General features: G+C 28.8%; 1 protein-coding gene across 3 annotated transcripts; it reads left to right on the forward strand.

Annotated features, from left to right (window-relative positions):
- Nucleotides 1-6,868: 6,868 nt before the first annotated feature.
- Nucleotides 6,869-11,055, forward strand: LOC110604779 (pectin acetylesterase 7). 3 transcript variants are annotated; one of them, XM_021743084.2, is made up of 13 exons: nt 6,869-7,006; nt 7,324-7,457; nt 7,537-7,619; nt 7,723-7,852; nt 7,928-8,007; nt 8,090-8,176; nt 8,275-8,399; nt 8,507-8,567; nt 8,840-8,893; nt 9,189-9,266; nt 9,399-9,504; nt 9,690-9,838; nt 10,707-11,055. In XM_021743084.2, exons 1-13 carry the CDS (start codon nt 7,002-7,004, stop codon nt 10,815-10,817), a joined length of 1,203 nt encoding a protein of 400 aa, XP_021598776.1. In that variant the 5' UTR covers nt 6,869-7,001; the 3' UTR covers nt 10,818-11,055. The 3 variants fall into 3 exon arrangements, with proteins under 3 accessions (XP_021598776.1, XP_043808237.1, XP_021598774.1); XM_021743082.2 differs by having other exon boundaries at nt 6,893-7,242; XM_043952302.1 differs by lacking the exon at nt 9,189-9,266 and having other exon boundaries at nt 6,890-7,242.
- Nucleotides 11,056-11,843: the final 788 nt, after the last annotated feature.

The raw sequence follows: 11,843 nt of genomic DNA on the forward strand, positions 1-11,843 counted from the left end.
CAAATTTTCAAGAAGTCTTTCCCTTATTAAAAATGTGAAGACACCTCAGCACTCAATCCCACATATTTAGGAAGCCAAATCTCAGGAAGATACACTTGCCTTCCAAGAATTTAAAATTCAAAAGAGAACTCCATCTCAACAAGGAAACCTAGGGCAACACTTTCAGCTATAAAAGGATTACAAACAAGCAAGAGGGAAGCTTGGACACTTTCGGATTTGAAGAGCCGCGCGCCGCTCTCTCCCTTCCGCCGATCGGTTCCTCTCCCTCCTCTCTTTCTTTTATTTTATTTTATTTTTTTGTGTTTTGTTTCAGCCATGAGTGGCTAAAACCTCTTTTTCTAGTTGAAGATTAGGTGAAATTTGAAGTTGTTTATGGATTGGGATATCTGAACATATATTATTTATCTTTTTGTTTATCAATATTTATGCAATTTCATGCTTAATTCCATTGTTGCTTTGTTGTTTAGATCAATAGGGCACATTGATTCTTGATTGCAAGGTAATAATTTATTAGTTTGGATAGTTTTAAGTCCGTAATTGCTTGGATTATTCAAACATAAGTAACTCTTGGTGTAAAAATCAAGGAGATTGCATAATCTAGCGATATCACCATACGTTTGGGTAGCTAGAATTAGGTCTCTCTATTTCTTAATGCAATTAACGGTTGATTGATGCTAAAAGCCCCAAGGATGTTCCTTAGCAACTTGTTGATTAGTGATTAATTAGATAATATTTCCTAGTTAATCTATGCTTAAGGAGGGATATGGTGATGAGAAACGTCTTCCACCTCCATAACTAATTTATTGAATCAAATAAAAGAACCTAAGTGTCAATGATCAATCCCAACAACTGAAGTGGATCCAATTCTTCAACTAGACATTTTCTCATATTTGAATTTTCTTTACTTTATTATTTGCTTTACTTTATTGCTTTCAGTATTAGTTTAATTCAATAAATCTCAAATCCTCCTTTTTTTATTTGCAATTTCTTTACTTGGTCCTTGATAAGAAAAATATGTGAGTATCAATTTCCTTTGAATTCGATCATTTTACCACTATCTACAGTTGTAAAATTGTGGATAACTAAAAATGTTATTTTTATCGGCTTCGACAACCGCACAGTAAAAAATATGAAGCACTAAACTGAATTTTGTCTTTAAACTTTCCATATTCACACTTTAACCTACTAAACTCTTTACCATGTTTCAATTTAGTTTTTAAACTTTTAATATTCATAGATTGACCTGCTAAATTATGTTTTTAGCCTTTAGAAGTTCTTTTCACTTTAGTAAGCATTTCAGATTTTAACAAGCATCTCAAGTAAGCACGTCGGAAAACCGTAAGAACCTCCCAAAAGTGACCCGTTTCCGACTTGCTAATCACACTGTCTACTTTATTTCTAGATATATCTATTTCTTTATTTGAGTTTTCTATAATTCAGTTATTAGCAATTTAGAGTTATGCTAGCAGCTCTCCTAAGTAGCTCGGGATAATCTAGCACCTCCTTTAATACCACGTACTCTAATAGTGAAATAACCTAACTCATATATACTCATGCCACTATTCTTGACTATGGGTTTCAGGATGTTACCCTCTCCTCGCTGCTAGTTTCAGTTCTTGCAACTCCTTGCTGCTAGTCTCGGTTCTCGTAAATAAAACAACTCATTGTGATTTAGTCCATGGTTTGTCTCATCCACAGCTTTTGTGTGATTAGAACTAATTATTTCAAACATTTTCTCCTCCTTTCTTTTGATTTTTTTTAATTTCATTTTTTTTTGTTGCTACAGGTTATTAGTTATTGTATATTTTTCCATTTTGGATTGTAATATGATTATAGTAATCACTAATTATTAATTATTATTGATTAATTTTTGCATGAATATTTTGGTTTCTTTCTTGAAAATAAGAAAAGATATTGTATTTAAGACTCAGACTTTTTGAAGAGTTGATTATTCTAACTTGGAGCTTACGAGGATGAATAAAGTTTGGAGTTATGAACAATTTTGAGAGTGTGGGTGAATTACTCTTTGGATAGCTGTTATTAATTTGGATTTTTACTAAATCAAATAGAGATTGAATAAAAATATTTTAATATATTTTTAAAAATACATATATTAATTTGTAAATAATAATAATATTTAAAGATTAAATTATACATCTCTTTTTTTAAATTATGTGACAAGTGACTCATCTCACTTAATAGTCTCTTTTTTAAATGATGTGACAAATGACTCATCTCACTTAATAATAATTAAAAAAGCTAAGTGGCATGCCATCTAGGATTAAACATATATCCGATATTATAAATTTCAAAATTTGAATAATTTTTTTTTATAATTTTAGAATTTTAATCAGTTATGTCAAAATTAAAATTAATAAATTAAATTCCAAAGGTTAAAAATATTTAGATTTTTTTGTACTATTGGACTTTTTTTACTTTAATTTTAATTTTTTTTAACCTCATAGTTTTTTTTTCACCAATACTTACTATATTATATTTTTTAAAGTTTAACGGATTAAAAGAAAGAGAGCTACGGTTACCCAAACACACCATACACAAAATCAAAGCCAATCAAATTATACAACTAAAATTGAAAATCAAATCAATCTACCCAAATCAAATCAAATCAAATAACCTACTTAAATCTAGAGATACAAATAGTAATCAAGCATCGACTCATCATCCTCCATTGCAGAAACAAAGAACAAAATGAAAAAAACATGACGAGTCACAATTGATTAAAAAAACCATCGCTAAAGCAACTGCAACATAGTCATATACAAGTATAGAAACACCTTTAAAGTAGTATCATAGTTTTGACCAAAACCAAAAGGGGAGAGATGCACTAGAGCTGAGTCAAAAAATTGATCGACATGAATGTTACCACTGAACATATAGGTTTGGTTTCCAATTACCAGCTTCAAGCAATACGAAGCTCTTTCCGAAAGCTAGACCAAAACACTCTCCTAGCCAAGTCCATCAAAGACTCCCTCTTATATTTGCATCAGACTTTAAAAAATAGACAATAAAAGAGAATAAAATAAACAAATTATACAATAAAGTCTCATCCACCATGAGGGAGAGCCAGAAGGAATCCTAAAGAAAACAAAGTTAAACTAAAACCAACACAATTCTTTTAGGTAAGGGGAAGGAAAGTAGCTAAACAAGAAAGAAAAATCGGCAATAGAGACAAAGACAACACGATGTCAACAACAAGAAAACTAGGGCCATCAGAAGCAATAACCCTCTAAAACTAATCAAATTTACTAAAATTGAAAGTATTGAATATAATTTTAAAAATCATAGGAAAATAATTTTTTTTTTACTTAAGCTTTAATTTAAAATATTAGATATATTTATTTATGGTTGGTTCAATTCCTAAATTACATTAGGATTAAGAATTAAATTTCACCTAGCTTTAGTCAACAGTTCATTAAATCAATTCAAACCAAGGGTTATGAGTAGAGGGCTAGTTTTAATATCTTAAGCAATTATATAGGAGTCAGACACTATTTATTTCTCCCTCTTTACCTTCTTTAAAAGAGAAATTTTCTATTAACTCTTATTTCTTTCATGAGGCTCAATCCTTATTTTATGGTACATTGTGCAATTTTTCTTTACATCTCTAAACAAAGAAAGGCCACCTCTTCACCTGACACGGCCATAGTCTCCCTCCTCACCAATGGGTTGGGATGTTGATAGGTTTTCTTATTGAAGTTTCTTTAAGAAACAACGCCTTTATTTGAGAGAGATATTTTGTATGTCGTGATTTTTTTATAATTTTTGTTAGATGGGTTGCACGTTCTAGATATGAGTTGTTTTGTTTGATCTAGTATATGGTATTTGCAAGTGTTAGAACACTTAGGTCCATCTTCCTCGATTTAGGCAAGGCTGAGTTGGTCGTTCGTATCACGATAGGTAGACTAACTTCCCAAATTTGAGGTCATCCCCTTCAACTCTTGCAAGCTCTTGATGAATTAAGTGGCCCAATGCTCTACAACTTGAAGATTTGATAGTTTAAAGGTCAACTATGTCATTGTAGGTCATAGGTTTAATGGCTGGAGCCTTTGAGTTGTTAAGTTGAGTCCGATCTTCATGGCTAGGAAGGGTGCATCTAGAGTTGGTGTAGAGTAGTGAGGCTGCAATGAGTCTTTCTCTACACCAGGTTTGCTACTTGGGTCAAGTAGCCCGTCTAGATTAGGTTCTTAAATGGCTTTTTTTTCTCATCTGAATAGGTTCCTTGTAAGTGTCTGATGCTTTTGGGTCAAATTTATTTTAGGTCAATGGACTTTTTTTTGAAATTTAATATCAAAATAACAATTTAGACTCAATTTAATTAAAAGTTGATCTAACGGTTTAAATCCGATTTACATATAATATTATCAAAAGATTCTTGTAATTTCAAAACTCTTCAAAGAATTAAGATTGACGTAGATAGAAAAGAATTATAAAAAATGAGTGAATATTGAATTTAAGTCCTCCAACTATTAATTTCAAAATATTTTATCTTTATAATTAAAAAAAAAAAAGAGAGTGCTGACTCTTACTATGTAGTTCATTATTAGGTCTTTTCTGCTTCTTTTGAAAAAAAAAAATTATAGTGAATTAATAAAGCTAAAAAGTCCGTGGGTTGCAGTTTAGATCTAAGAACTAAAAATTAATAGTCAAATTAAAATTCAAAAAGAAAAGGTCAATAAAGTGTGACGGTGTTGGTATGTTTATTTATTTATTTTTTTTGGTCAGAGGTTTGTTAATTGAAAAACAGCTTTATATGTGTACATGAAACCTGGGATAGATTCTGTTGGTAATAATTCAATATATAAAATATATCATCAGAAAAAACATAGGCTCAAATTCCACTAGAATTCACTAGGCCGATTCACTAGTATATCATTTAATTCGTAATCTAAGTAGATGGACTGACTCAAAATTTAAACTTATTAGAAAAAAGCCTAACCCCTGTAATGTAATAAAAAGTAATAAAACAGGCGGATTATCCTACGATTCTATCAGCATACACGCCGAAAAAAATTAAATAGTAATTTGACGAAAATAAATAAAAAAATATATACATACATAAAAGAAAGTACGTGCATACGTAAAAGTGTATAGAATGGCAATTATATCATCATTAGAAAACAAATGAAAAAAAAAATAAAAAAAATAGACGACTCTCATACTAACCTTACACACACTTATAACTCTATTTTCTCTAAATATCAAAACATCAAAAATATATATATAATATATAAATTATTCAATTATTACAATATGGTTATATTAATAGTAATAAATATTATTGTTAAAATAATTTATTTTAATATTTATATTTTTTATATATCACTTATAATAATTTATTCATATTGTATATTATATATTGATTTTTATAATGATAAAATTAATATTACAATAAATTTTTATTTTTATTTTTAATATTTATTGCAGTGAATATTTTTTATAAAAATAAATATTATATTTTTATATTAAATTTACTAAGCTTTTTTATTTTAAACATCATTATAATTACTCAATTTTTTGATATAATATTTTATACCATCAAAATTATAATGTATGATAAATTTTATAATCATCAGAAATTTTATCAATATACAAATGATTTTACATATATATTTAATTAATATTTATTTTAAATATATATTATGCTTCTATAAGTACAGTTTTAATATTTTTATTATAAAATTAAAAAATGATACATTTGAAAATAAATAAAATATTAAAAATTTTATATATATAAAAAAAATATATTGTGTATATATCCAATAGACAAGACGGTGTTGGTTATTTAACTTGGGAAACAGCTGTCCATATTGTCTTATTACAAATGGAAGAGTCTTAAAATTCAAAATGAAAGGACCAATTCGCTAATTTAATACATGCTAATACAAAGAACATAACCCCAATTAGATATTGACATTACTTCATTTTCATTCTTCATCACTTGGAACTCTCCTATATTTTCTTATCTATAAACCGTTACATTTAAGATTTAAATCTAAATTTTAATAGCGAATATAAAATTATTATTTTAATAGTATTTAAATAATATTTCCTTTTAATTTTATAATTTTTTTATTTTATTTTTTAATATTAATATAGTCAAAATAAAATTATACTATTAGTGATCGATCTATACAAAAGAGAATGTGGGTAGTTTGGTATTTAGAACCGTCATTCTAATGTTTAAATCAATAAATGAAGATATAGAATTGTTTAGAATTCAAGAATAATTATATAAAAAAAATTATATTTTAATTATCAATAAACTAAAAAAAACGAAAATAAAAAATTATTTAAAATTTAAAAATAATTGTATAAAAAAATTATATATTTATCCCAATAAAGTTAATTACGAAGATATTACCACTTGGATCAATGAAAGGTGCCATCGTGTGATACATCTTGATCGAGTATTAAATCATATAAGTAATAATATGAAATTTTTAATTAATGTATTATTTTATTAGTATTATGATTATTAATAATTTTAAATTTTGTTAAAATTAAATTAGTTTTCAAATTAAATACATAATGAATTAAATTATTTCTAGTATACATTTTCAAATTAAAAATATCTGAAATTCAAGTTAAGTAAAGATATTTTTAAATAAGTAGTGTTTTATTATTATTATTATTTAATAAAATATTAAAACTATTTAAAAAAATTAAAATTAGAAGAAAAAGGGAGGGAGTATTTAATAACTTGCATCATATCCAACCATGAAAAAAAAATTAATCGACTTAATTTGATAATAAATATATTTAAATAAATCTGCGAAATTTTAAGTTCTATTCTCCTATTTTTTATTTTCGATTCCCATTAAAAAAAACCACAGAAATGAAAAGTGGTTTTATGACAATTAATATGGAAGAGGAAAAATGAATGAATGCTGAACTACCAACAAGACGTGTTGTTTGAAGATTACTGCTGAATGCTCATGGTCGATGTTTTTGACTCCACATTGGAAGAAAGCCCCTAGTAAATGCGGTTGGCTTCTGCATGATCTTTCTTTCTTTTCTTCATCATCATCTTTTCTATAAATACTATTGAGATGTTGCCCACGTTGTCTGAAACAACCAGTCTCTTGTGTCCTCTTGTATGAACGGATCAAGAGAAAAGAAGGAAGATTTGGAGCGGATCTTCAGCTCCTTTTTTTCTGATCATTCTTCGGAGACCCTTTCTTTTTTCAGCTTCTCCCGCATTTATAGCTCTCTCCTAACTTTGTATGTATATATGTATTTGCATACACTCTTCTCTTAGTTAGTTTGCTTTTCTAAATGCTTGTCTCTTTCTTTATCAACCAGAACTGAAATGGGTGATTCAAGATTTGGTCATCAATGGTGTTTTCTTCTATTTCTAGTCTGCTTGTTACTGCTCAAAGCAGAAGGAGGTAGCATTCCTATCACTATTGTTGAAACTGCAAAAGCTAAAGGAGCTGGTGAGTTATTATTTTTACGCAATATTTTTTAGTTAATATATATTTTTCTGTAATGAATGAAATTTAATTTTCTCTGCAGTTTGTTTGGATGGAAGTCCACCAGCTTACCACATGGTTGAGGGATCTGGTTCTGGGATTAACAACTGGTTGGTGCATATGGAGGTATATATTAATTAATTAATCAACTTCTAACAGTAAGTTTTTTAAATTTGCAGAATCATTTTCTTCTTCTTCCATTAAAATGGTGATATATATGCTTAATTAGGGAGGAGGATGGTGTGGTGATATTGAAAGCTGCTTAGAAAGAAAGGACACTTACAAGGGTTCATCTTCAAAAATGGAGAAGATAATGGGTTTCTCTGGCTTACTGGGGGAAAAACAAGCATCTAATCCGGGTAAATTTTCAAAATATAAACCCATTTTTTAATTATTGAGTTATTTTTCTTATTGGGTTTTGTTTTATAATGTAGATTTTTACAACTGGAATAGAATCAAGATCAAGTACTGTGATGGGTCATCCTTTACTGGTGATGTGGAAACAGTTGATCCTGTAAGATCGATTTCTTCTGCTTGCACATTTCGCTTGAAACATTGTTATTCTTATCATGTGTGTATCAATCATTCTGAATCAGAAAAATCAACTATACTTCAGAGGAGACAGGATTTGGCAAGCTGTTATTGATGATTTATTGGCCAAAGGGATGAAAAATGCTCAAAATGTATTGACACTTACTCTTTTTTAATGACATTTCTTGATTTTTCTCTTGAATTTATATCTCATTTCACTTGATTTTCTTCTTTGTTTCTGTAATTACAGGCTATTCTTTCCGGCTGCTCAGCTGGTGGATTGGCTGCTATTCTGCATTGTGATAGATTCAAATCTCTCCTACCTGCTACTGCTAAAGTAGGATGTGTTTCTGATGCTGGTTATTTTATTCATGGGTAAGTTCTACTTGTCGATTCGATCTCTTTGCTACCATCACAGACCTTGTAAAATTTGCAAAATTTTGTCATAAACACTTTTCTAACACTGTAGATCTCATTTGCAGAAAGGATGTTGCTGGTGGGTTTGAAATCGAAAATTTCTTCGGTCGAATAGTTGGCTTACATGTACCTTCTACTCTCTTTCTTTCTCCCTCCCACATATGAATGCTTTACTATTATATCATAACAAAATCCTCTCAGAGAATTGCCATTACTAAGAGTTAATTCAGGGACATTTTGATAAAATTTTGAAAATATAAGGATTAATTTGCTAATAATAATATTATTCAGGGACGTTTTTGTAATTGACCTTATATTGTAATCTATTAAACTTATCTAATTTTATGTCATTAGCTAAGCCAAATTGGTGATTTCTTTTGAATCTCTTTAATTGGCAGGGATCAGTAAAGAGCCTTCCTCCATCTTGCACTTCAAAAATGAAACCAGAAATGGTATGGTAGCTCGAGTTATTTTAATATTCATACTCTCTTTATTTCATAATTTTTATATATTTAATTTTTTTAAAATTCACTTTAAAAATATTAAATTTTATTAAATATTAAAAAATATTTTGAAGAATTTTTTGAAAAGATAAAATTAAATAGAATTATAATAGTTAATTTGTATATTATTATTAAAAAAATAATTTAAAATAAAAAAATAGATAAAAATTATGAGACGGAGCGAATATTAGGGTTCTCGATTGAATTCTTTCTCCTCATAAATACTTTGTTGGTAACTTTGTAGTGTTTCTTCCCACAATATGTGGCTCAGAGTATGGAAACTCCACTTTTTGTCCTGAATCCAGCCTATGATTTCTGGCAGGTTAGCTAATTTGATCTTTTAACTCAGCTAAGAAAAACCCGATTTGATTCATTCTTCAAAATTGATGTTGGTCGGTTTGACATGTCTCTCCTTTTCAATTACTTTTTCTAATGCTTCAATTTATTTATTCAGTTAAAGAATATTATGGCACCTAGTGCTGTTGATCCTAAAGGAACTTGGAAGAGCTGCAAATTTGACATAACAAAGTGCTCAGCTGATCAACTCAAAACTGTGCAAGGTTTACTATTCTTATCTAACCCAGATTTATTGTCTTGAATCAACAGCATTTACGGTTTGATTCAAAACACAGTAACATCATTGATTTGGTTTATCAGAACTGGTTTCATACTAAAACCTTAAAACAGAACCTAAATCATTTAAACTTTCAGACAAAATCTGAGTTTTGGGTTGTGCTATAAACAGATTACAGGACGCAATTCTTAAATGCATTGAGTTCTGGAGCAGGCAGCAAACCAGCCAATGGATATTTTATTGATTCTTGCTATGCACACTGCCAATCTGGAGCAACTGCTACTTGGTTTGATTCCAAGTCTCCTCAAGTGAACAAGACTGTAAGTTTAAAAAGACTGCTTTTTCTCCATTTTCATTTTTCCCCCAAATTTATTACTATTTGCATTTGCACCAATTCTTTCTTCTTATGATAAATTACAATTTAGTCCATTAATATAATAAAACTTACATGTTAGTCCTTATAATTTAAAAAAACTATAAATTAGATACACAAATTGGATTATTTTGTTTTTTACTTTCAAGTTAATCCTTGTATTTAATATTAGGGGTGAGCATTCGGTGAACCGAATCGAACTGAACCGAATACACCAAAAATCAAAATTTTAGTATTTATGAAAACCGAACTGAATCAATTTTGTTCAGAAACCGAATCGATCTGATTCAATTCGATTCGGTTCGGTTTAAATTTTTAATAAATTTTTTATTTTTTACACTTTATTTTTAGTATTTTAAAATTTAATTAAAATATTTTAATCTTAATATGATCTAATCTCTCTATATTATTGAAAATAATATATTATTATCACTAATCGGTTTAGTTTGATTTTTTAAATTTTTTCTAATTAAAACCAAACCGAACCGAAATAACTAAAAATTTTAAAATTAAAACCAAACCATACCGAAATGAATAAAAAAACCAAACTGAATTTTTAAATTAATTCAATTCGGTCGATTTTTTCAATTTGAACTAAATACTGCTCATCGTTATTTAACTTGATTGTCTTTTTATGATCGATAGGGACTATTTTGTTGGTTTTTTAAAATTATAAGAATCAAATAGTTAATTTTTAAATATACATTAATTAATATGTAGATGTTTAAAAAATAGAGATTGAATTATAATTTATCCTTCTTATATACTTAATTTCAGTTTCTAAGTCTCTTTTCTATCTAAAAAATATTTTGCAGAAAATCGGAACTGCAGTGGGAGACTGGTTTTTCAATCGAGCCAAAATTGAGAAGATCGATTGCCCTTATCCTTGCAATCCAACCTGTGTGAAAGTTGATTCTGATTCATAAGAGCAACAAGCAAATTCTAAACCATAACAACAAAGTATACCCAGTTCATGATTATGTTGAATATTAAATTTGTTTTCATATCAAAGTTAAGTTCAATGTTTCTATTTAGATACATACTTCCGTTGTCTTTGAGAAGTGTATTAGTCATTCTAAATTTGATCTAAAGAGTCATTTGTAATGCTATATCTGTTTTTTTATTATAATACAATATAGAAATCAGTTTTCCTTTCTTCCAACAAATTTGATGTCAGAGCCACTTAACAACAGATGGCTTCAAACACAAGTCCAAATCCCTAAGTCCCCAAACCACCAAAACAGATTATGATTTGTGGTGTCTACAAGTGAAAACACTTATGAGAAATATGGGAACTTATTCAAGATGAGTATACTGAACCCTCTCAAGAAGAAGCAGGAATGGATAATGATGGAAAGAAACAAATTAAAAGTTTGAGGAAAAAGTATCAAAAGGCTTTTTTTTTTTTATAATTTATCAAAGGTTTGATAAAGTTACCTTGGAGATGATTGCTCAAGAAACAACAGTCAAAGCAGTTTGGGAAGCCCTTGAAAGAGCATTCAGCGCGGAGAAGAGAGTAAAGAAGGTTCAGTTACAAGCCTTGAGAGTTGATTTTGAAAGCTTGCACAAAGAAGCTGCAGAATCGAGTTCTAATTATTTTACAAGAGTAAGTTCGATTACTCATCAAATGAGAAGAAATGGAGAAGAATTTAATGATGTTAGGGTGATGGAGAAAATTTTGAGATTTTTGGATTCAAAATTTGATTATGTAGCAGTGACAATTGAAGAATCAAAAGATTTGGAGCAAATGACAATAGAGGAGCTTAAGGGTTCTCTTGAAGCCCATTAACATAGGTTTGTTAAGAAAGGTGAAAGAAAATCCCTTGAGCAAGCACTACAAGCCAAAGATACTTTGAAAGACAAAGATGAATTTTATAGAAGAGACTTCCAAAGAGGAGGTTTTAGAGGAAAAGGAAGAGGTGGCATATCACAAGCATGCCCTGAGAATCGAA

This window comes from Manihot esculenta, chromosome 17 (assembly GCF_001659605.2).
Source record: "Manihot esculenta cultivar AM560-2 chromosome 17, M.esculenta_v8, whole genome shotgun sequence".
Lineage (NCBI taxonomy): Eukaryota > Viridiplantae > Streptophyta > Magnoliopsida > Malpighiales > Euphorbiaceae > Manihot > Manihot esculenta.

Coding starts and splice junctions, on each gene's coding strand:
- LOC110604779 (XM_021743082.2), top strand. CDS start 7,118: ATGAACGGATCAAGAGAAAAGAAGGAAGATTTGGAGCGGATCTTCAGC. Junction 7,853..7,927: donor AAAACAAGCATCTAATCCGG/GTAAATTTTCAA, acceptor TTTATAATGTAG/ATTTTTACAACTGGAATAGA. Junction 8,894..9,188: donor CAAAAATGAAACCAGAAATG/GTATGGTAGCTC, acceptor GTAACTTTGTAG/TGTTTCTTCCCACAATATGT.